Here is a 24902-nt window from a genome sequence, read left to right as displayed (position 1 = left end):
AAATATCCCGTTTCAAATCCCATTAAAATAAAACTAAAATACTACGACTTATATTCATTACGATTAACGGATCATTAAAAGAGGATCGGTTTGACTTTGAACAATCCCAAAAACATAAGTCAAAAACAATATAAAAACACTCCAATATTGTATACTAATTGGCACTCGGGCGCATATTAATAAATTTTATTCAACAAGAAACTGTAAAGCCATTTCATTCAAAGGTAACATTCAGTTGCAAACTGGTTGCTATCTGTGTCGCATGTGTTAGTGTTCAAGTGAAAATGTATAAGTTATCGTAAATTAAGGAAAATTAAGGTATGAAATACAATTAACATTAGTTTTATTGACAGATTAGTACTCAAAACTAAAATATGTGCTCAATTATAACGCTTCCACCAACTTACAAGTATATATCATATTTGTCTGTTATTCTAATGAAAATACAACTGTAAATTTACTATATATACAGTGTTTTCACTGTAAATACACAGGTACTTATTTAGTTTTTTTATTCGTTTTGAATGCAACAGAAGCCACGATACCTTTTGAATTTGAATGCGCTGTTAATTAATAAAATATATTGATACAATAGTATAGATAGCTACTTACGTAAGGAGCTAAATTTCATCCCATAATCGGGCTGTAGAAAAAGTACATTTTATCATTATTATATATTTGAGAAGGCCAACGTAGTTCCGTGTATGTGTGTTGGAAACATGGTCAAAAAAAACTACACACAGCCGTATTTGAGCTGTTCTTTTGTTATTTAAGGCAACAATTTTGAACAAAACAACACAGAGCGTCGTAGGTAAATGACATTCGAATTCTTGAACTTTTAAACTCAGTTTGCAAACGATTTTAATAATTTGCTGTTATGTTTTAGACACCATTTTGTTTACTGCTAACTCAAAATAATACTAAAAAGTTCTAGATAAATTGTATTTTTTTGCCATTCTATATATTAATAGTATAAAAAGGTAAGTAGAATAAACTCAATACTGGTCCTATTTTACGTTAAATATTTTTATTAGGTACATAATCCCTGAGTAGGCTATAATTATTTCCTATATATAAAAATAATTTAGCCATCCGTAGCCGGGCCTCGTCTATAATTATTAAGGTCATTAAAAACGTATGAACTGCACGGTATACGATCGTTTAAAAGTGTCAATACGTAAAATGCAATAATGTTATAGATAAGGAAAGGAAGAAGGATATGTTTGCCGATTTGCTATTTCGTGAAATTAATGAATTTAAAGAAGGTCGTACTACAACAAGTATAATATAAAAGTTAATTTAACACATTTAAAATATTTAATGTACAGTGTAACCTACTTAATGTAATTAATTTAGAAAACACCACTCTATTTAACCATGCTAATAATTATCGAACATAAATTATTGTATGTTCATAAATAATATATTTCTGTTAATTTAATTAGAATGTTACCTGAATTGAACACCAAAAATTTTTGGACGTTTCCTTTAACCAATTGACGTTTCTATATAGCCTATTTTCTATCCCCGTATTCGCATGCACATCGAATTAAGATACGTGTTAAACCTGTATTTGTACTGTACAATTATCAGAAGACATTGTGTCGTTATCTGTTGTGAAATTGTAATGGTATTTTTATGAGGTGTTCCAAAATAGTAAATTGTATCTCGTTAAATATTACCTCAATAGTAAAAAACTATGAGTTGTTAAAATGCTATGGTTCCTGGCATAAACAAGGTTTAGTGTATTTTTTCTTAAGCTTCTTTGATAACATTATTAATAATATATATTCAGGCATACGGCGAATGCAGATAATTCTCCTAGAGAAGTGTTTCCCAACCTTTTTAGTGCTTAGCCTTTCTAAAATTCTTTTGCCCCCGTAGGTATGTCACATACACAATTTTAATATTAAAATGTTGAATTGTTCACTTAAGAAACTTAAACGAAAGGTTTTAGGAAGTAATAGCTAGGAAATTATTACGAAACACAGTAAGCACATTTTCAAAAGATATAATGAAACGCTAAAATTCATATTCTAAATAATTTTCCAATAGCCCCTTAACAATTAAATTGCCACTCTGTGGGGTGTGGGCCCTACATTGGATATATGTACCTATATATGGAGCACGTTATAAAAGGAAATGACTACGCAGGGTCCAATAAAATTAAACATTTATTATAATATAACAACTAACAAGACTTTAGTTGATGGACAAGAAAGGAATTTGAATCGATTCAATAATTTGTTATTTTTCTTTTCTATCATTTTCTCCTTATGTTTAACTATTACGAAATTATAATAGATAAATATTGTAATAGATGTAGGAATTTTCTAAAAATAAGATACGATCATATCTCAAGCGTGTTTTTGAGTGTTAGATAATTATTGCTTGATAAATGTAGTTTACACAAAGACCTTGGCAGCAACTATTATGATTTGTCTCAACACGTTCCCACGTCATTTAATGTGTTCAATATCCATTGTATTTGGTAAACAGTACATATTTTAAATTGTGTTTTGTTCTTGAACTTCCGATTAACATACTTCATTCTGCAATTATTAAATTCCGATGTAACCAACAATAAAGGAACGTTGACAATAAAAGTTAAATAAATAAAGCCAAATTTTCTTCTTCATTTTCTTAAACATTTTTCTAATATTAGAAGCAGTCTAGTAGCTGACGCATGCGACTCTAAGCTCTTAGGTCGTGTGAATCACGGCTGTGCACTATTTTGCTCGCAATTGTAAGTTGCTTCTACAGTAAGGACAAATGGCAAGGTAGGATGAACTCATACTTGTCCGTAAAAAAAATGAAAATGATCAAGGAAAAATATGCAATCTGCGGCATACACCCATATAGGGTTGTGACGCTACATCGCAACAAGGACCAACTAAAACCTTAGGTGTCCGAAATAGGACGCAAGAAGGTAGGCGGAAAAAAAATATAGTTTATGGCTCATTAGAGCTAATGTTTAGTGCCATCATTTCATTAAAACTTCATTTAATGACAGTTTAAAGGAGATTATCATTAAATTCTTTACTACTCTTTATCATGTGAGCTATCATATTTCAAGGCTTATATTTTAACGCATGGATTGTAACACATTCTTTTCCTCGAATTAAATAAGAATGGTACCTTTATTCTAAAAAAAATTAGTTTAAAAAACAAAAAACGTGATGAAACCAACATGTTAGACCCGGAAATCGAAGATGTGTGTTGGCACAGAAATTATTAGTTTGCTTATAAAAAATTGTAATCATATTCAGAATTTTAAGACCAAAACTTTCAAAACAAACTGGGCGCTTGTCTTTGTTACTTTTGTGTTATCGAGTTGCTGTTTCACTGTAAAATATGGCACAAGTCTTATGCCCGTATACAAATACGCGATGGTTTTTTTACGTTAAATATTTTTGTAATCTGTACAGTTACTAACCTTAAGTGTAATATAAACAGATGAATAAGTATTTAAACAAAGATAAAAGTAGTCATCACTAACAAATTCCTTCTATATAAAAGGTTTTGTAAATACGATGTTCTTAGTTTATCATTACTCACTTTATGACATATATTAAGAATTTTTTTAATATGTTTGTGTTAATCGAAACAATAATTGCATAATTTATGTTAAAAAAAGAACTGGTCTTACTATGGCGTTAAGGAAGAAATGTCTTCAAGACGCATCTTGTACCAAATACTAATTACGTATACAAAATAATTGACGTACGCTCATTTCTTTTCGAAAATGCCTTATCTCCATAATTTCATCCAATCCACCATGGTTACATCGGAATGACACGCACTTAGCTTTTATGCATTGAAAGCAATATCCAATGTTTTAAAGCGATTAGTTGATCAGACTTCAATGCCTTTTAATACAAGACATGTATCCGGATCTCAAGCCCAGATTACGGATGATGAAGAAAAAACTTTAAAATGTTACATAACATTCCTGTTATTCTTATTATTATTTAATAAGTATGTCGTAATTTGTTTACTGCCAGTGGTCATCAAGCCTTTCACTTTCATACATTATCCTAATAAAATGGCTAAAGTTTGTTATAAAAAGATTTTGTATAGAGGTTTTTACTAGAGTTTGAAAATAAGATTGGTGAATTACAGAATCCTTAAAAAGAAAAAATCTTGATACTTTTTTTTTACCTCTCAATGGGGGTAGAGGACATATCGTCCCCGTAGAGCGAAAATTCATTTAGTCCAAAAAACCTGTTTCGAGATAATGAGGGTTAAAGTTTTGAAATATATAAATTGCCATAAATTTAGCATGTCATGACATATTTTCATGTTTTTCGTTTCATTTTGAAGGAAATCAAATTAAGATTAAATGATATTAGCTACCCAAAGTGATGATTAAGTTATTACTGAGAAAACCTAAAAAAAAACAATTATATTTTACTTGTTCTCTGTAGAATATCCGATGTACCTAGTTATGAATTAGTTAATATTCGCCTCTAGTTAGTGATTTTTCACTCAGATCGTGTTTATTTTTATGATAATTGACTTGAGTTGGGTAATTTACTACTAACTGGTAGTAAATTACCCAACTAAAAAAAAACTTAAGAGGTAAAAGACATTTTGTTTTATAATAGTATAAAATCTAACTACTTTTATATAAAAAAATCTTCTACACTTCCTATGGATTAAAATGTTAATAGATACATATAAAAGTAACTAAATCTTTTATTTTTATAAGCTATGTAAGTTTTTGATAAATAAAAAATAGTTAACATGATTTAGTTATTTCTCTTATTTTCTATTAGGACCAAAGAATAGATTTATTTGATTTTCACTTTTTGTGAATCGGAAACTAGGATACCTACAAAATTGACGGTTAGACAGTTAAAAAGAGAAAAAAAATATAGCATTGGCATTGTTAACTCGATTTGGCCATTTTTCGACTTAATGAGTTTTCGCTCTACGGGGACGATATTTTTATGTCTTGTGTTTCAACGGTTAGCCTTCTCAGCCTTCTTTATCTAATACAAGGTCGATATTCGGGCCTAGGTATTCCTATAACGTACTAGCTGTTAAATGCGTACATTGACAGACAGATCCATTAGTACACAGCCAGGGTTCGTACCCACGACCTTGGCCTTGAACTTGGGTTGAGAATAGCACACCTAACACTACACTACTACTAACACTGTCAAATCCTAACTGTATAATTCTAGTATATATGTTTTTATAAAATAATATTGATATGAACTTGAAATAATATTTGGCTGGATTATTTGATTCTGTACCTATTCGAGATCTTTTGTCCTTTTTTACTTATACAAAATACCTTTTCGAGTTTTTTTATTAAAAACCTGCTTTTTTGGCCTCGTTTGCTTTGCACTCTTGTCTTTTTCTCACAATTTATTAGTCATAAGCATTTTGTGAAAAGTACAGTAATTTATTCAAGATGTCTGTATCAGCCTTGTGAAAAGGCTTACACGGCATATAACCTTTCTTTATATTGTATTTGACACGAGTAACGGTTATTTCCGAAATTAATGTTCACACAAACACAACACACCACTGGATGTTAAGTCTCAGTTTCGGATTAAAACTCGTTTAGATATTTTACAAATCGACGTCATTTATTATTTAAAAGCGAAACATGATCTATTTTTTGTTCTAGTATTCCGTAGTTTTTTTGCAGAGTATGTTAGATCGTCTATGAATAGTAAAAATCACATCAGAAAGATAGACTGTCCTCGTGGTTCTGTCTCTGTTATTCTATGCTTAAAATTCCGAGACCCGAATTTAGTTTCGTCAAAATAAAATTTAGTTTCCAGAGTTAAAACCATTATCTTTATGGAGTTGTCTACATACGAAAATACATTCAATATTTTAATTTCCAGAGCCCAATTAGAAGAATAACCCTTTATATAACGTGAACCGACATTATATAACTTCTTTCTACTACGCAATGTTGAAATATATATCTATCAGTATAAGGTGTACAATAATATATTCTATGCGCAAACGACACCAAATCTGTGTCATAAATTTATCCTCTGGGTCAGACAGGTTTACGTCACAAATAGGAGGGGGACTATAACCTTGTGCCCCCTCGACATAGTAGCATATCGCTATATTATTTGTGTTGCTAACCCAGCTAGTTCCCATAGTTTTTTAATAAACAGTCCGAGATAACGGATAAAAGTTAGTAAATACGCCTTCTATGAATTCTAGGCGGTAGTTGAAAAGTAGAGTGTGAGAGAAAATAAAAGAGCTGTTTATTTGGGTTGCTATCAAGGCGGTCATTTTAAAGGTTTTGAACTGGATAAAATAAAAATAAAGACTATGTTTCAATATCCCAACAGCATTGTAAAATAATTTCGCTTCAAATGTAGACTGTGTGTGAGCTGTGTAAAAAAAACTATCAAATTGTAAATACAGTCAAAACCGGTTATAACGACATTGAAGGGACCGTATAGTTGCCGACGTTATATCCGATAGTCGTTATAAGCAATGTCATATATTATATATACACAAGTATAGTTCATATGTATGTACAATACATACAAGTTATATTATCATAGTTATCTATCTAGAGTTAATATTATAATATGTAAACGAGTCAAAGAGGAAACAAAAATATTTATTACGAAATAATTAGGTACAAAAGTAATCAGTCATTATGGTCTGTTTTTTTTTAGCCCAGTCTCAAATATTTTTTGCATTTTACGTTTCATACTCCTCAAGGTATGAGTATCACCAGTATCAAACTGTTCGTTAAAGGCAACAAATTTTTGCGAAATCGTTACAGCGTTAAGAGCCTCCGAAATCGTTGTTGGCTGAAACTGTTCGTTGGGAGAAAGTGCGTAGATAATAATATGCCTAAATATTCATTCAACGTCTCTAAATAAGATTTAAAATCGTTTGTATTGTTTTGTTTTGCTGAGACAAGAAGCGGTTGGTCGTTATAGCCGATGAATATCGATAAAATTTGGTCGTTGTAAGCGATATGTCGCTGTATCCGATGTTGTTATAAGCGGTTTGTTTACTGAATAGTTTACTAGGGATTCGGACGGGACCGTACAATCTGGTTGTAATAACCGATAGGTCGTTGTAAACGATGTCGTTATAACCGGTTTTGACTGTAGTATGTATATTACAACCGATTAGTAGGTCATTACCTATGGATGAGGATTGCGGGACTTAACTAAGGAACTCGGGGTTTTTTAAAAACACAAAGTGATTAATATAATTTATGACGAATTGACTGCATTGTCTTGAGTACCTTCAATTACCTCTTGGAAAAAGTAGATTCGATGTTTAAAGAACATCGTAAACCCTAATCTATATTAAGTGACACTTACGAAATGCTTTTGTGAAATGTGTAATTACTCTCAAGATAAGGATAATAAATACTGTTAGACCTTGGGTAATCCATAGTATTGTACATGCAACTTTACTTAAATAAAATTTATTTCCAATTTACGTTATTTCGTATCCATAGATACGTCAATTTTTAATATACGTTTATATTTTGTTCTCTTGTATTAGTTGAATTTGAATTTGAGATACGTCAATGGACGTAGGAGGCTAAATCAAATCCTATTTGCCAAGGAAACTCTGATTTCCTTATCGTAGGGAACGTACCTTAGTGTCTGCCAATACGAATTGAACCTACAGCCTTCAAGCAATAACTTCTAGGCCGACGCGATCAAGGTACAGTACTATATAGCGTTATGCATATTCAGTACTCTCTTAAAGGATTATGATTATACTATTCTGAGTTCAGATGGTACAATACAAGCTTAATTGTATCGTAAATACGTAAATAATACCAGATAACATTAAAGATTTCAAGGTGTGTTCGTCACGGTAGTTTAGTACGGATAATATAATATAACCTTCACTAATTCGACTATTGGGCCAGCTGCAGTCTGTCGTTTCAAATCAATCTTATTATGTACGTAAGCCGAAAGGTATGTATAAGTATGTCCTACATACAAATATACACTTGTGTTATACTTATAAAGGATTGGTTACTGTTTCTTTGGATCATAAAACATACCCAACAGGTCTATGATGGGATGAGGTATCTTATATTGTACGTACCTATACAAATTAAATAATACTGACTTCAAAAAGAGTACCTACACTTTGCAAGTATTTCATATGTGAAAAAAAAAAGAAGAAGAAACGATAAAAACTTTATTTTCTTTTAAAAACATATTTTTCTTCGGAGTGGATGTTTTTTGCTAAATGAGAATGTTCGTCTAATAATGTTGCCACATCCGAACAACTTTCATTTTGCATATCAAATTTGACTGTTAAGACGGCAGATAATGTTTTTACCGAAAGTTTTAAGAAGAAAGAATTCTCACTGCTTATTCTCTAGTGAAAATACCCTTTCAGCAACAACATTAGTGCCTGAACAACATAAGAAAATTTCTATTAAAACTTATAAATTTTCTTGTAGGATGTTGTACTCTAAAATGCCGAAAGATTTCTTTTACACATCTTTTGTCGAGTTCTATTTTCTCATCGTTCCGTTTCTTCATTTAAATATAAATTTACTCTTCGAATTTATATAATACAATTGAGTACTTAGAGTACAAGATTTGAAAAGAGTACGGTTTGCGAAAAAAGAATACGAAACTCAGTAAATGAGTATAGTTTACCTTTATATTTTTTAAAAGCCATGCAACACCCGCGACCCTTGTCCGTTTCTTGTAGGTACCTACCTGAAAAGTGACCTCATTCTTTTCAACAACTACTTTGAACTAATGTGTAACTAATTTAAAACTAATCGTTTGTTTCACCTTAAACGTCGATGCTTTAAGAGCAAGTCACGACTCAAGTAAAACTACTTTTATCTATAATTGTTATTAATATTATTTTGCAACCTGTATTCTCAATTAACATATTATTATTTATTCCAAAAGGTTACTTTCAACGGCGTTTACATACGTATATATATTGTATTTATAGATATTTTTATTACTAATTTATATTCGTTTTCGTAGTAGTAATAGTCTCTGTAAAAATTAACAAAGCAACATATAGTATGATACAATGTGTAGAGAGCAAGCAACAGGCACTGTCCTTAATGCGAGGCACGCATTTTAAAATATGTAATACAATTTTGTCAGAGTCTTCATATAATATATACTTACCTATATAGCGTTTAATTTTCTAGTTTTAAAACTTTTAATAATAGTAATCTACAAAACACTATCATTTTGGTCAGTATCTTTCCGAAATCGTTTTAGTAATTATACTGACATTATATATAAAATAGATTGAACTACAACACACGCATATTGTATTTGCCACCATCGTGTAATTTATGTATATTTAATTATTGCAAAACAGTTGTGGTAATGTTATGTGGTTACCAGAGGTGAACAACCTAGGTTGCAACTCAGATTATTCTTGAAGGTACTTTGTTATTCACGTTTGCCCACTTATTTTTTATGTCCAAGCTTTTACAACTGCGGAAATTTGTGTCAATGGTACCAATTAACTAAAGACAATTACTTATGTGTTTTGTTAATTTTTAATTATTATTTTTGGAGCCTTAAGGTATAATTCAAAAATTTTTGAAAAAAAGAAACAAAACGAGTGACTGATATACATAAATTCCATATAAAATTTAAGATAACGGTAATATCAAGTTTAGGCATACCCTATGCATGACAAACGTTATATTAAAGCTCGAATATAAATATTGAAAAAACATTTGATACTTATTTAGATATGTTAAAAGCAGTAAAATAAAAGAAAACGTAAAGTTTTAGAATTTATTTAAAATAACATATCTTATAGTATACAGATTTCTTAGGAAATAGCTTATAAATAGCTCCCCACAAATTATTTCTCTAGAGGGGCGTAGTTAAGAAGTTTCTCAATTAAATCCACGTGCCCCAGTAACATCCTTCTGCAGCAATACCGCTTTAGACCAAGGGCGTCCAACGCGTCACTGTAATAAAGATTAAAAATTATACAATTACAAAACAACTGAACTGCTTCCTAGAATTATTAACAATAGAAAAAAACTAAGTGTTTAAATGATAGTTAAAATTAAAATAATTATATATTGCATATTCGAGGAAAAAATGAAATATTTCACAAAAAAGGTAAAACAAAGTATGTCCCGAAATAGATGTGATTTTTTTTTGTGTAAAATCCAACAAAGAATTGTTGAAACCTGTTTCTGGCTAAGGGTATATGTATAATACCAGTTTTCGAAATTATAAAATCAGTGTTTTCAAATGGCAATATGTGATACATATGGATGATGCTTTAATGGTACAAACAAACAGAAACATTAACCAAAATAGTTTCATGTATATTATTTATATATGAGACAAAGTATATTTAAAACTACTTACTATATTGTCACTTAACATTATTTCTTATAAAAGACATCTCTTAATTGCCACAAAGGAGTATAATTTAAAACTGGAATATTCATATTATCATTTACAATAGGCCATTAAGTGATTTTCTAGGTTTACATTTTTGATATTATAAGATTATCTCGACTTTAAATTTTCATTAAATCCGTCAGTGGCTAAGTAAGCTAGTGGTTTTCAGTTTAAGAAACTAAAAATATATATAGTCAAAGTTCAAAATACTATTATTAAAACAAACTTTTTACTCTTCTTTGAGTACAGCGAATACTGTTTGTTCTACAAAGAGCCAACAAAAACGTGGTAGTTGTATATTTCAAATATTATTTCATAAATTTATCTAATAATTTTAAATGTCTGTCAACAATGATTGTTTCATATCAAATCCTCAATTAATGTAAAAATTTCATGATTGGATCACTAGCGTTAGACCATACTCATATAAATCGTAAGTAACATTATTATTAATCATTTAAAAAAATGTCAGACTTTTCATGTTATAAAATTGAAGAATCGTCCAGCCTGTTTTACATCATCCTACAATATACAATAGACCACATGTGAGTCTAAGTGCGGAAACTGAGTCTATACTACATGATCCTCAGTGGCGGATTTACATATTTTCAAGGTAGTGAAGGTGAATTTTTGCCGCCATTGCCTCTACAACTGTCATGTCCTAGAATATTTTTACAATCCAACATGCAGAAAAAAATTTTTTGGGTCTGATTTTTTGAGTACAAAACAATACATAAACCATCCAGTTCCCAGCCTCCAACCAGTAGTATGTACGTGTTGATAGGGGAAGAGGGAAATACATTTTCTGCAATTTCGTTCTGTTTCTGTTTTCATATGTCGTAAGCATAAGTAGTAGCTGATGGCGCAGAGGTCGACTGCTGGTTGAGAGGAGGCGAACTAGCTTTTTACTCTAGAATATTGAAGTTTGCTACACCAAATGTACTCGTACAATGACAAGTGAGAGGTGAAATTCATCAGCAAAATTTGTTGCAGACTTTTATGAGAGACTGTGAAACATCAGAAAACCGTCATGCAGAATTGATTTGATGCTCCAGCCTACTCAGCCTGCTGGTAAATCCGCCACTGATGATCCCACTGTCTAGCAATGTAACTGTGTTAATATTAATAGTGTAAAATCTAACAATACCCTTCAGTATATTCAGCTTGTAATAAACCTAAGTAAGCCTCCCACTTATTGCCAATAACTTTGCCACAGGTGAAGCAACGCACAGGAATGATCATTGTCAATTAAATCTGAAACAATAATTACTGTTAATATTTTTTGCTAACTGAACTTCTTGGAATACAAAAATACTTTTAATAAGAACAAGAGGAAAAGCTTGAAAAGTTCTATTCACATCACATTAGAAAGTCATCTGTCGTGTTTCAAAAAATATTATTAAAAATAATGAAATGTGTTTCAATGTCTGCTTCAAAATTTTATTTATAAAAAAAACTATACATATTACGCACATATTGATGATTTTGAAATAAGGAAAACATAGTCAGAATATGTAACATAGTTTTAAGTACTCAAAATATATAATTTATTACATCTTGTTCAATCTACAATTGTTTTTGACGTACCTCTTTCTATTAAGGTTATGTATCTAAAAACAAAGGAATGTAGTTTATATTTTGAAACCGCAAGATCTTCGCAGCTCTCTTCTTTTTATTTACACAAACCATCCACCTATTACCTAAAAACACAATTGGGAAGTAATTTAAATTTTAATGCAAATTGCGAAATTCTAATGCGTTTTGTTTAATGTTTTGCAACTGTCAACTGTCAAGAGAAAGAGAATCACAAAGTGAACAGCGAACGAGACTTAAATACTGTGTGCACAGACTAGAAATACTATATGTATGATGACCTGTGAAGTACACCGCGCCGCTGCGTAACCATTGTACTATGTAGATTAAACTGTCAACGCTATGTAGTTATTTTGTGGTAATAATGGCCTCAGAACAATATTATTATACCCACACCGTAATTAATGAATATAAGTACCTTACTAAAATATTAATTCAATTAATATTAGGTAAAGTTAAGTTCATGATTTCTATTAATAAGTAGGTACAGATACCGGCAAACATCTTGAACAAATGTCCTTGCCTGCGCAGAAGCGATTTTTAGATATCACTGGGAGGGGGGTTGCGGGAGAATGACGTGTCGATCGCGTGATTGGTATATCAGTGGGCGTTTGTGTCCCGCGCTGCGCAAACTTTCCCCTACTCCCTTGTTTAATGTTCAAGATGGTTGCCGGTATCTGTACCTTGTTAATTGAGCACACAATTCAGTAGTATTTTTGTAACACTCAGCATAATAATTTACTACTGGCTTGCTGGCGACACACAGTGCGGACGCTGACATGACGACGACGCTCGGAAGACGCTGGTGTGGGGGTCTCTATTTCTTGATAACCAGGAACTAAAACTCCCTTATGTCAAAATTATACATTTTGAATTACCGAAAAAATACCAGTAAGCAGTTTTAAGTGTCAATTAGCGATAGTTTGTAATATTTTTCAATTATGTTTCAGACATATGCGGTCTTGAAATGCAAATTAAAATGACTTTAAGTATGGAACAATACTTAAATTACGACGACAGTCAAATGGTATGTATAGAAATAAATCCCATCTCGCAATGCGGCTCCTAAACTGTTACAACGATCGATATTTTAATAGAAAGTGATGAAAATGTACCCTTAGCCTTACACTTCTGGGTCAACAAATCTACTGCGTAACATTAGGGAGGTAGTAATACTCTAAAATATAGTTAGATACCTAATAAATACCTAACTATTTTTACATTTTTGACAAAAATACCCATTGAGAAGGCAAGAACAATAATTGTAAAATAATAGGCTGTTTGACAATTTGCAAAGGAAAGTGTTATTAGTGAGAGTTTTTATTAAAAACATTGCTTTAAAAAAGCGTTATGCAATAAAATAATCATTAATTTATCCAAGAAATCTACATATAATACGATCAGGACTAGTCGTATCCAATCGATGACTTAGCATGATAATAAGAAGAATAATACGTATATCAAAGCCTGTCTATTCCTACTACTGTCGTGGTCCTTAAAAACTTTACCTTTTTACAACCACGGTATAAGTAGCGGCACGAAACTCTAGCGCTGACCGTTATTGCGCAGAAGTAAAAAATAAGGTACCTGAGGGGGGCTAGCGGAATGAAGAGCGTCGATTGGCTCTCCAGTCGCATTTTGTCCCCCGCGCGACAGTACACATGCACAGCAATCCCCTCCACGTATCGGCCAGCGCTAGACTTACGTGCCGCTGGTTATACAGGGACTGGTGCCTAGAGAAACATTTTGGCGGGTTCTTAAAGTTATGATTTTTGTATTCGAATTATTAAACCGAATTAACAATGTCTACATTCCTTATTTGATTTGTATTTTATGGCCTGTATATAGTCGCTAATACATAATTTGAAATGGTTTTTTAAATCTTGTCAACTAACCTATTATATTTTAGCTATAGAAAACATTCAGTCTATAAGATTGACAGTTGACAATCTTCAATCATTTTCATACAATGAGTTGTGAACAGTGAACGAATGATACAATTTTGAAATAGTAATGTTATTTGAAAATTTGTTACTGTAGTCTGTATTAATTGTTATGATGTTTCATATCAATTATAATTTATAAAGTACATATTGTCAACTCTATGTGGATTGTGGAATGTTTGTGTTTTTAGTGATAAGTGGTATCAGAAAGTTTGATTTTAAGCTATTTAATTAATTAGATATACTATGATGTACCTTGCATCATAACTTAATGGCCGTGAGTTATAGTGATTGTTTTCATGTAACATTTGTTTTATTTTACTTTAGAATTCTCATTATGGGATTTCAAAACAAAGACCACAAACAACAACAATTATCTTATAACATTCTTAAAAAGGTTTAACTGGTAAACCAATTGATTAGAAAAACAGTTAAGTTTTAATTTATAACACAATGTTATAATTGGTTCTTAAATATCATTCAAGTGATAATTAGTCATGAATATTAATTGGATGACAATATTCTAAGGCTTCTAAATAATGCTGTCGGAACATAGGTGAACAAACCTTAAGCCAATTAAAATTCAATAAAAGAGCAGAAACATGTACTGAGAATAGACATAGTTTTATGTAATTAACAAAATTCACTATGACACCTGATGACACTCAACCTATAGTTCAATATGGATCAATTGAAAGAAGAGATTTCTTCTTTGAGCATAATAAACAAAGGTTAAATGTAGATCCTGATTTTGAACAGGTAATAATAATATTAAGTTTTTATAATACTAATTCTCAAGTTGGGTTTATGGTGAATTTTTAAATATTGTTGTACTGATAAAAAAAATGAAGTATAAACACATTATAAATCTGAGAAATTTAGTTTCAATTTATTGAACATATTGTAAGTAATTAAATATCAAACACCATAAATGTCAGATTTTTAAAATGCAGGATGTACTAATCTGATACACAATTTATTTTTAAAGTTGTTTCTGATACAATGAATATAATTTTCTTTTGTGTGATACAATGTTAACAGGTATAATTTTATACATTCCAATCACAAAACGCACCATCCCACTATTATTATAAACACAATTTTACTATGGATAGATATACTTTCATGCAAAAACTAACAAAACAGATTTTAATGAAAGTTTATAATAAAGTAGCTCATACATTAGATTAACACAAAGCTATAATTTATAAAGATATTGTGTAAATTGGTCAAAATAAGTGTCACAAGTCTTATTCTTTTAATTTTCTCCATTTCGCATTTTGGTTTCCTGCAGAAATCATGTGTACCATTATCGCTAAAAAGTAATTGAAAATACAACCCAAAATGCAGATATTTGTAGAGAGAAAATATGCTACTTGACTTTTTATTATTTATTTACACTTTGTAACAATAAACATAAAATATAAAGGTCTTATCACAAACAAGCTATTTCTCCCAGGCAACCATAGTATGGAAGAATAAAAATGTAGAAGTAAACAAAGTGCATAAATAATTAACAATCAAATATAAAATTTCATGTAGCAATAAAAATATACTAAGTAAACTAAATATAATATTTTTATTTAAAAATTAGGAGACAGAAGAGAAATGCTCAAAAAGATTCTTAAATAAATTTAAAAACTGAGTTTGAAGAACTAATCTTGTGCAGATGAAGTCACAGGCAATAGCTAGTTACATAATAATGGAATTTTAATTTAATAGAAAAAAATATTTTAATATTAATTATAGTTTTTATGGTTAAAACCATATTGATGTGTTGCTATACTTCGTCAGCGATAAGACAAACAATTATTGTAATACATCCCCTTTATCATGCAAATTGCCTGCCTTATCTCTTCGGTAATGACAAATGGTCCATTGAATGTAATAACATAAAAATATATTGTTTTAAAATAAAACTCGTATTTAATATTTTATTTATTTTGAAAAACATTTTATAATTAAGAATTAAATTAAATTAATTAAATTAACATTTAAGTATTTGGGCAGATACAGGCAATCAATTGTTGTCAGAAGAATTCATTTAACAACAAAAAATGTGGTTATTAATTAATCTTCCAACAGGAAATTGTTTTACGGTAACAATATCAATAAATTAAAACAATAAATTTTCTGTCTCATTATAGTTAGTATATGGCTACAGAACAACAAGATGGAGGACTTTTGTAACATATCTTTTCTCAATTCTAACTTGTGGTATACCATTTTTGGTATTTCATTGGGTACCCAGATTGAAGCTATATGCAACATCTGTTTGCAGCAACTTCCAGGAGGCTGATCAAGTTTTAGTTATTGTAAGTTTCTTAAAATCTTATTAACCTTGATAAGATGATTTATTCACTTTTTTTCTCACTTTTAACTTTTGATTGATTAATTACAGTTGCTTACATATACCTAATTTACAAAAAATATACATTTCAGCAATTACAAAAACATTGTTACCAAGTGGTACTACGATTCCATATATAATTATGTATTATATATTATACGATACAACCACACATATATTTGTGATTTTTTTAAATATTATCATATAACTTAATGCAATTGTTTAGCGATTTTCTCTTGTTCTAACTTCTACTTTTCACTAAGACTTTCTTTTTACAGGAAACATACCAAAAGAAATGTAAAAGTCATTATATTCACAGAATATTAATAAAAAATATAAATGACCCTAGGTAAGCAAATATATATTAAAATAAAAAAAGGGTAAGATCTGATAATTTTGAATCTTGTTAAAGTTATGCTATAAACTTGTAGTGGGACGTTAAATGCAGGATTCGAAGAGGAATATGGAAGTGAGAAAAGTCCTATTGAGATTGAAGACTCGTTACATACACCTATACATTTAGATGATGGGAGTACAATGAGTAAGTATTTAAAATATAAATTAATCCTTAAGGCAATTTGAGTATATTTAACAATTGAGTAACTTTTGTTTTGTTGTGTAAAAGAAATTACTGTAGCTTTTACTTGTCCTTCAATCCGATCTTTGACCTTTACAACATCAACAAGCATGGATCTATAATTATTAGTTTTAGGCGTTGGTCTATTGATAGTTATTATTATATACTTTTTTCAGTATTTTTGACCATAAATCTTGTAACATGCGCACTTTTTTTAAGCGAATGTTCAGCTTGTGTCTTTATTATATGTCATAGCCTCACAGCTGTATAAAAATAAGAATTTGCCAATAATAACCTCAGATTAATAAAACTATTTTTAACCAACTCCAAAAATAATCAAAGGAGGTTATCAATTCCACATGTAATTTATCAAATAAGTATTTGCCAATAAAAACTTTAGAATAATAAAACTAAATAGACTCCAAAAAGAATCGAAGGATGTTATTATTCACCAGTAATTTTTTTTAAAATTTTAGATGTACAACAATACAACTACTTTAATCACAAAAAGCAGTGTCTAATATGGGAGCCAATACGAGCGCAGTGGATTAGGTTAGCTGGTCTGGAACGAGGTACTACTTGTTCCCAAATTCATGCCATGGCATCGAGACCACCTTGCTCTGAACGTAGACTACGAATGTGGGTATCAAATATTTAACTATTACAAAATTTGTTTATAAGTTCTATCTTAGCTACTTAAATTCATAATCTATAGTTAATAAATACAATATTTAAAGCTTGATTACTTATATCAAAAGAAACATTCTGATGAATCAATGCATAGATCTTAATTAAAAATGATTGGATAATTTATAGCTTTTTAATTTTCATAACAAAAGTCAGTGGCGTAACTATACTATCTGGGGCCCGTGGCAATTCTTTTGATGGGGCCCTATCAGTAAAAATCGTGTCTACTCAGTTTAATTTTAATAAACTTAGAGATTTTCAGCGTACTCAATTACACGTTGTATATGTCCCACTAATAAGGCCATAGGCCTCCTCTCTTAAAGCGGCCACTGACGATACGTCCATTAATCCGAATGGAGTAGTCGTCGTCCAAAATCGTCCCATGAATGGTAAAAAAGTATTCCATTTGGATGGACGTCAGCCAGCTCTGGATTTCCAAAAGGATTGAAATCCATGCGTCCAGGCCAAATGGACGTCATCCGTGGCCGTCCGTCAATGGCAGAAACGTGCGCCACGCCATATGGAAGCAGTCCGAATTGTCCGTGAATGGGCGAAACGGCGTCCATTTTTTTGAAGTTTTTGTTTCAGTTTATGTTTTGATGTCGATGGTGGTGCATGTGCTGTGTATTTGTCAAGCGTTATAAATTTTTTTTTTATTATGTCTTTGTCCGCGCGTGACTTTGTGTTGGAAGTAATAGAAAAATATAAAAGTATTTCTATTTTTAAATAAATATATTTATATTATTAAATAAATAAAAGTATTTCTTTGTTTCAACCAATCCTTCATTCACCTTCTCTTAGGTTTCTTTTTGTCTTTTTAATTAAATACACACAACTGCTGCCACCAGTAAAGTATTGTTATCCATAGTATTATTTATTTCCGTTCCGTACGATTGCAAAGTTCGAAGTGACGCCATGCATCCAAATGGAAGTATTGTGAATGGTACCGTATCTCGATAAATTTCCATTTGGAGTGCATCCAAAAGGAAGTCTACTAAATGGACGTATCGTCAGTGGCCGCTTTTAGACGAGAGGGAATGGTCTGTAGTCCCCACGCTAGCCCAATGCGTATTGGAGACTTCACATTGATCCATAAAACATAATATCTCTTGGGCAGGGGCCCTCTTGGGTCGGGGGCCCGTGGCATTTTGCCAGCCCTGCCACCCTATTGTTACGCCACTGACAAGTTTTAATACATAGGGTATTTAAAATATATTGTATTTCTTAATTCCTTTTTTAGTACATATACAACGGTAGTGAATTTATTATGTATTTTGTGTTACTTTTTAAGTTAAAAATTCGAAAATCGAATTATCATAATCATTTCAGGTTAAATACCTATGGGCTTAACGAAATAAAAGTTCCCGTACAATCAATTCTGACTCTCATCCTCCTGGAAGTGTTCAATCCGTTCTATGTCTTTCAATTATTCACGATTGCCGTCTGGTTGGCTGAACCATACTACTACTACTGCCTTGCTATAGTGCTAATGTCTACTTTTGGCGTTGCCACTTCTGTTATACAGACTAAAAAGGTTGGTAACATTCTATATTATTTATAACAAATATAAAACAAGAATATTTGATGTGGATATAAATAAATATATTTTATTCCAGAATCAACAAAGCCTCCGTGCCACAGTAGAAGCTCACGATACAGTAGAATTATGGGGCGGGCGTCGCGTGGACAGTAAGGCTTTAGTACCAGGTGATGTGGTCATACTGTCGGCACACGGCTGTATGTTGCACTGTGACTTGGCTTTGCTTACCGGGTCTGCTATAGTCAATGAGAGCATGTTAACTGGTAAGTAACTGACTTATATTAACCGACTTCAAAAAACATGAAGGATTTTTACAATTTAAGTGTATTCTTTTTTATTGGTAGGATTCTGAAGTACAATTAAGTTTATTTTTACGTTTAAACTATTTATTTAATGTAAGTAGTATATTTTATGCCATTAGTTTCGTGACCAGAAATTAAAATAGCGTCCTGTTATTATTATTGTCCCTTGTTTCCGTACCAACATATAAAAAAAGCGATGGGCATAATTAACGCTTCTCATACGAAAAACCGCTTAACATGTATACCGCATGTAAAATCAAAAAGATGAGGTCAATTCAGGCAATTACGATTTTTTTAAAGAAACTTATTAAAAAATTAAAATATTTATTATTACGGTTAAACAATCCGATGTTAGGAATTTAAATGCGAAGGTTTAAGATAAAATGAGGTTCCACGTAATAAATGCTGACTCAACGTGACGCACGTGTAATTACAGTTATGTTACGAAATGGTCGCTCGGCTGCAGATTCCATGATATACGGCTACGTAACAACGTTATATTTATAGAAAAACAAATAATAAAAATACTGGCAGTACTTATACTGTGTTTAAAAAAAATGATTTCCATGTTTTTAGGTGAATCCGTCCCTGTAACTAAAACAGCTTTACAACACTTAGACAAAGAGTTTGATGTCAAAGAGCACAGTTCTAGCCTTCTATTTTGTGGAACTAAAGTTGAGCAGACGCGGTATTATAACAATGAACCCGTTAAGTAAGTTCTGCTTTTTTAAGTGTTTTATAAAAGCATTCCTTTGTTACAACTTACATATATCTTTTATCAGTATATCCTAATAGGAAAAAGATAGACTTATATTAGTGTATACAAATATTAAAATAAAATTTCTTTAAACGCAAATCTCTTATATTGTTTAGATAACTTGACATTTCGTTGATGCAACGTCAAGTTGACAGATAACTATTTGACATTTGACAAAAAAGTCTATTAAAATGTTGCTTAAATAACGCCACCTATTACTGTAGTACCTATGTAAATAATGTAATAGTCGCTTGTAATATATGAACTACTCGATAAATCATAGACAATATTGTATACGAGTTTTACGAGCAATTTAAACCAGTGAGTAAACGATTACGACTGTAAGATTTCGATATATTTTCCAATGTACAGGTTGTATAGTAACCCGAGTATTTCAGAGCCCTGGTCCTTCGAACCGGATACAATACAAGTAAGGGTCAGCTAGTTCGCAGTATTTTATACCCTGTACCAGCTGACTTCAAATTCGACCGAGATTCTTACAAGTTTATATTTATTTTGGCCTGCATTGCTGTTTTGGGGCTCGCTTATACCGTTGGGTTGAAGGTACGAATTAATGTTGCCATTAGACATGATATTCACAAATTCATTCAAAAGCTTTATTCTATTATTTATGGAATACATTTCAGGCTTACAGGTCGCTAACAATCCGCGACATAGTGATAAAGGCGCTTGATATTATAACAATAGTTGTACCCCCGGCGTTACCTGCTGCAATGACTGTAGGCAGATTATACGCTGTGTCAAGATTGAAACGCGCGCGTATATCGTGCCTTAATACAAGGGCTGTTAACGTCAGTGGATCGTTGGATTGTATTTGTTTTGATAAGGTATGAATAAATGAAAAAAAAGGGTGCGTGTACTTATGTAGAAGTTATACTTCTTTGGCATTATTAAAAATAGTTTTTGATTGCATGCAAAGAATTAATTACAATTAAATAATCAAAGACTGAAAAAGGAGTCATTATTGTCAATAAAGTTCAGTTTACATTTGAAAAATTATATAAATAAATATTTATTATTACTCTGTTACATTAAGTGTAACATACATTCTATTATTATTCGAATATTGTTTTTAAATTATGTCCGATGCCGTAGCATCTTCCGTGGGCAACTTCATTCTGTTAATTTTGTGTCACGGTGCGCGCGCATCGTAACATTTCACTCTCATAAATTTTTCATAACGCGCCTAAAGAAGTATAACTTCAAAAATGTTGTTTTTATAATAATTTCGATAGGCCCTGGTTTTATGACTCATAAAACCTTCATGTCCATTTTTTTATTCCCAGACAGGAACACTAACAGAAGAAGGCCTAGATATGTGGGGGGTGGTAGCTGTGAGTTCAGCGACGTCCCCCCCACTCTTGGGAAGGGCACAAAGGGAGCCCAAAAAATTAAACGATATACACGAATTAAAGATTGGTATGGCGTCCTGTCATAGCTTGACGTTGTTGCATGGTGAGCTGGCTGGAGATCCCTTGGATCTGAAGGTTTGTTGCTCTGTGTTTATACGTGTTAAGCTGTAAAAATCTTTATAAACCGATATAATCACGAATTGTTAAGCTTCTTCAAATCCTTATGTTTTTTTTAAATAAAAATCTGCGTTAGAGACAATAATATCGGGTCTATGAAGGCGAAATACCTTCATATAAAAGCCATTTAAGGCACCTCACTTATATACACATAAAAGCAATACTGTTTCATTAAACTGTGCAATGTAATAACATCCTTATTCCTTTGTATTAAGGTGCATTTTAAATTGATCTTAATATAAATAATATCAAATTAATCTCATGTATATTCTTAAAATTTCTAGATGTTCGAATCAACCGGTTGGTTACTAGAAGAGCCAGATGTACCAGAGCTGTCTAACTATGAAGTTTTGACACCCACTATTGTCAAACCGAAAGGTTCTGCAAATATCAATGTTGACGATTTACATGTAAGTGTTTATGATGTTTTTATGTCGTTTAATGGTGCTTGACAAGACTTGAAATAGCCTTTCCGTTCCTTCTATGTTCTAAGTAAGCCTCTTAGGAATGTCTTTCTAAATACGAAAGTGATTAACCGAGATATGAAATATTTTTATCTAAAATACATTTTAGACACACTTTCAGACATTAAAAAAAAGTTTGCTTTTCAAATTAACGTTTGCACTTGAAAATTAGCTTCCTTCACGCACAACGGACCAAATGAGCGTGCGGAAACTGACTCCACACTAGTCCTTAAAAAAATGGAGTACCAATTCTAATAGGTCGGCAACGCACTTCGCAGTATGAGTGTCCAAAGGGCGGCCGTATCACTTAGCGTAAGGTGAGCCTCCTGCCCATTTGCCTCATGTTCTTTTAAAAGAAGCAACTTTTGCAATTGCATATTAGACAGTTACGTGATTTGAAGACAAGAGGGATAATTAAAGAAGATGCATTCATGAAAATCCTTTAAAGTTCATTTCTCATTTTTCGAAAAAACTTATAAATTTTCTCGTCTAAATTTTCAGATGCCTCTAGAAGTGGGTATAGTACAACAATATCAGTTTGTATCGTCCCTACAACGGTCTTCAGTAGTGGTTCGACTCCTGGGGGAAGACGTACTCAGGGTGTATTGCAAGGGTGCGCCAGAAATGTTAAGAACCCTGTGCAGACCTGAGACTGGTGAGATTTTTTTTAAATATTAAACTTTTTTTTTATGGCTCTCGCACGGTTTGTGCATTAGCCAGCGTCAAGTATAAGATTTTTATAATTCGTGCTTTTTGCCTTAGAAATTCGACCATGTCCTCCATGTACGGTTTAGGCACTCGCCCGGTACCGCACAACCCTCCCAAAGTCCGAGAAAAAAATTTAAATTAAATTAAAACTTGCCCTTGAACCGGGAATCGAACCCGGTACCCCTCACCTAGCTAATATTAAACTTAAGAATTATATTTATAATAAAATGTATATTTACGTTAAATAAATTCAGTTCCAGGGAATCTTAATGAAGTTTTGAGTTCCTATGCGGAGAAAGGGTATCGCGTGATTGCAATGTCGACACGTTTACTTGAAGTCACTCACAAACAACTGCAGAAAATGGATAGGCACGAGGTTAGCTTTTAATTAAATTAATTTATAATCTAAAAAAATTCGAACCGATTTTAGGTTCCCTCAAGAAAAGAGCGTACTAATTCTTAAAAGGCCACGCACTCTGCTCTCAAAGCCCACTGGAATTAAGAGTGTCCATGGGCGGTCTCATGCCCTTATGCATGATGATCACTGAACTGTGAGCCTCCTGATCGTTTGCTGTTTTGTAAAAAAAAAATCTATCTGTTGCCTTCTAAGTATATCGTCGTACTCCCCCAGAGTGGAAATTTAAAACAAAAGACAAACGCTGGATTGGTCAATTACAAACGATCGTGGCTTTTGTCTTTTGTTTTAAACTGTCATCTTCCTCGAGATGTTCCTGACTATTATTAGTCTTTATACGAGTTCTTTTAATTGGACATAATAATTTTGATAGTATTATTATTAGAAAATCACTTTTTTAACGAATTTGAAGTTATGTTTTATTATAAATTTACAATTATTTTACATAATTTTCAATTTAACCGACGTTTCGCGTGCTCTACAGCGTCACGGTGACTGAAGACAAAAGGTGTTGAATGTCAAAAAGTATCACAGCTGTTAAAAAAATGTAAAAAAATGTTAAAAAAATGTTATGTCAATAAAAGACAATAGTATTATTATTTTTATTTGTATTACCATAAGATTACACCTTATTACTTTTTAGGTGGAATGTGAGTTAGAGTTTCTAGGTCTAGTCATAATGGAGAATCGTCTCAAACCGGCAACGACGGGTATAATACGAGAACTCAAAGACGCCAATATTCATGTTGTCATGATCACAGGTAATAATTATAATGTACAGGGTATAATTACTTGTTTCATCTATTATATAAATTATAATAGATGAAACAAGTAATTTTCAGAAGATCCAAAATTTATTAGTAATTAAGAAGTTTATAAACTGAAAACGGCGAAGATTTTAAATATTAATTAAAAATTAATTATTAATTAATATTACTAACTATGTAATTGAAATTTATTTCCTACCATCACAATTTAAATTTTTAGCTGTCACTGCTATGAATAAATTTGTCTGCTTGTAGTGGAATCTCCTTGCGGTTTTACCCACCTAATTTTGAGACAGAGAGACAATATATTAATACATGAAAGAGCTTGCTCGTTTAGATTAAAAACCACCAAAAATACTTTACTAATTCGAATCAATAGTTTCTGAGATTAGCGCGTTCAAACAAATTGAACTTCAACATAGCTTTATCTATATACGAGGGCGGCACTGAAAATTTCGGGAATCAAGGAAGTGACACAACATTACTATTTAAAAATGTATTTATTGCTTTTCGAAGTATTCTCCGCGAAATTTGACACATTTTTCCATACGATGGAACCAATCATTGAAGCAACCATTCCATTCGGAAGTTGAGGTCTTCAAAATGGCTAGTATTTGTATAAATCGTTTAAAATTGGGACTTTTAGATTATTCTATGATATTTCAGGTGATAATATCCACACAGCAGTAAGCGTAGCAAAGGAATGTGGTATACTTGAGAGTGCGGAACGAGTCGTCCATCTCACTGTACTTCAGTCGGGTGGACAACCAGCTTTATACTGCCAGAGTAGTTTGCAAGGGGTAAATATTAGTCTAACCTAACCATAAGGAATAAATTAATGTTAAAAACTAATGTTATGGT

General features: G+C 31.7%; 2 protein-coding genes across 3 annotated transcripts in view; one reads left to right on the top strand and one right to left on the bottom strand.

Annotated features, from left to right (window-relative positions):
* Positions 1 to 208: 208 nt before the first annotated feature.
* Positions 209 to 24902, top strand: part of LOC125057142 (polyamine-transporting ATPase 13A3) — a 29102-nt gene continuing 4408 nt past the window's right edge. The window contains exons 1-17 of one of the 2 annotated variants that reach the window (XM_047660626.1): positions 209 to 318; positions 12932 to 13008; positions 16072 to 16239; positions 16553 to 16623; positions 16706 to 16815; positions 17328 to 17490; positions 18868 to 19072; positions 19155 to 19341; positions 19957 to 20092; positions 20536 to 20701; positions 20785 to 20985; positions 21445 to 21645; positions 21972 to 22097; positions 22653 to 22806; positions 23114 to 23235; positions 23918 to 24035; positions 24708 to 24841. In XM_047660626.1, coding sequence (XP_047516582.1) covers positions 12949 to 13008; positions 16072 to 16239; positions 16553 to 16623; positions 16706 to 16815; positions 17328 to 17490; positions 18868 to 19072; positions 19155 to 19341; positions 19957 to 20092; positions 20536 to 20701; positions 20785 to 20985; positions 21445 to 21645; positions 21972 to 22097; positions 22653 to 22806; positions 23114 to 23235; positions 23918 to 24035; positions 24708 to 24841 — 2322 coding nt within the window. In that variant the 5' untranslated portion in view covers positions 209 to 318; positions 12932 to 12948. Of the gene's footprint in view, positions 319 to 12931; positions 13009 to 14099; positions 14684 to 16071; positions 16240 to 16552; positions 16624 to 16705; positions 16816 to 17327; positions 17491 to 18867; positions 19073 to 19154; positions 19342 to 19956; positions 20093 to 20535; positions 20702 to 20784; positions 20986 to 21444; positions 21646 to 21971; positions 22098 to 22652; positions 22807 to 23113; positions 23236 to 23917; positions 24036 to 24707; positions 24842 to 24902 lie in introns of those variants that run through there. The other variant, XM_047660625.1, reaches the window with a different exon arrangement.
* LOC125057144 (DNA-directed RNA polymerases I, II, and III subunit RPABC5) lies at positions 9748 to 12139 on the bottom strand. The gene is made up of 3 exons (XM_047660629.1): positions 11976 to 12139; positions 11536 to 11642; positions 9748 to 9940 (listed from the first exon to the last, which is right to left on the bottom strand). Exons 2-3 carry the CDS (start codon positions 11628 to 11630, stop codon positions 9832 to 9834), a joined length of 204 nt encoding a protein of 67 aa, XP_047516585.1. The 5' UTR covers positions 11631 to 11642; positions 11976 to 12139; the 3' UTR covers positions 9748 to 9831.

This window comes from Pieris napi, chromosome 16 (genome assembly GCF_905475465.1).
Source record: "Pieris napi chromosome 16, ilPieNapi1.2, whole genome shotgun sequence".
Classification (NCBI taxonomy): domain Eukaryota; kingdom Metazoa; phylum Arthropoda; class Insecta; order Lepidoptera; family Pieridae; genus Pieris; species Pieris napi.
This window is presented reverse-complemented; position numbering and strand designations above follow the sequence as displayed.

What these genes read in the sequence shown, in the direction of transcription:
- LOC125057144 (XM_047660629.1), bottom strand. Translation starts at nt 11,630, where the DNA reads ATGATCATTCCTGTGCGTTGCTTCACCTGTGGCAAAGTTATTGGCAAT. An exon ending in CAAGCTGAATATACTGAAGG is followed by an intron (nt 9,941 to 11,535) that starts GTATTGTTAGAT and finishes TCTTTATTACAG; the next exon opens with TGACGCGTTGGACGCCCTTG.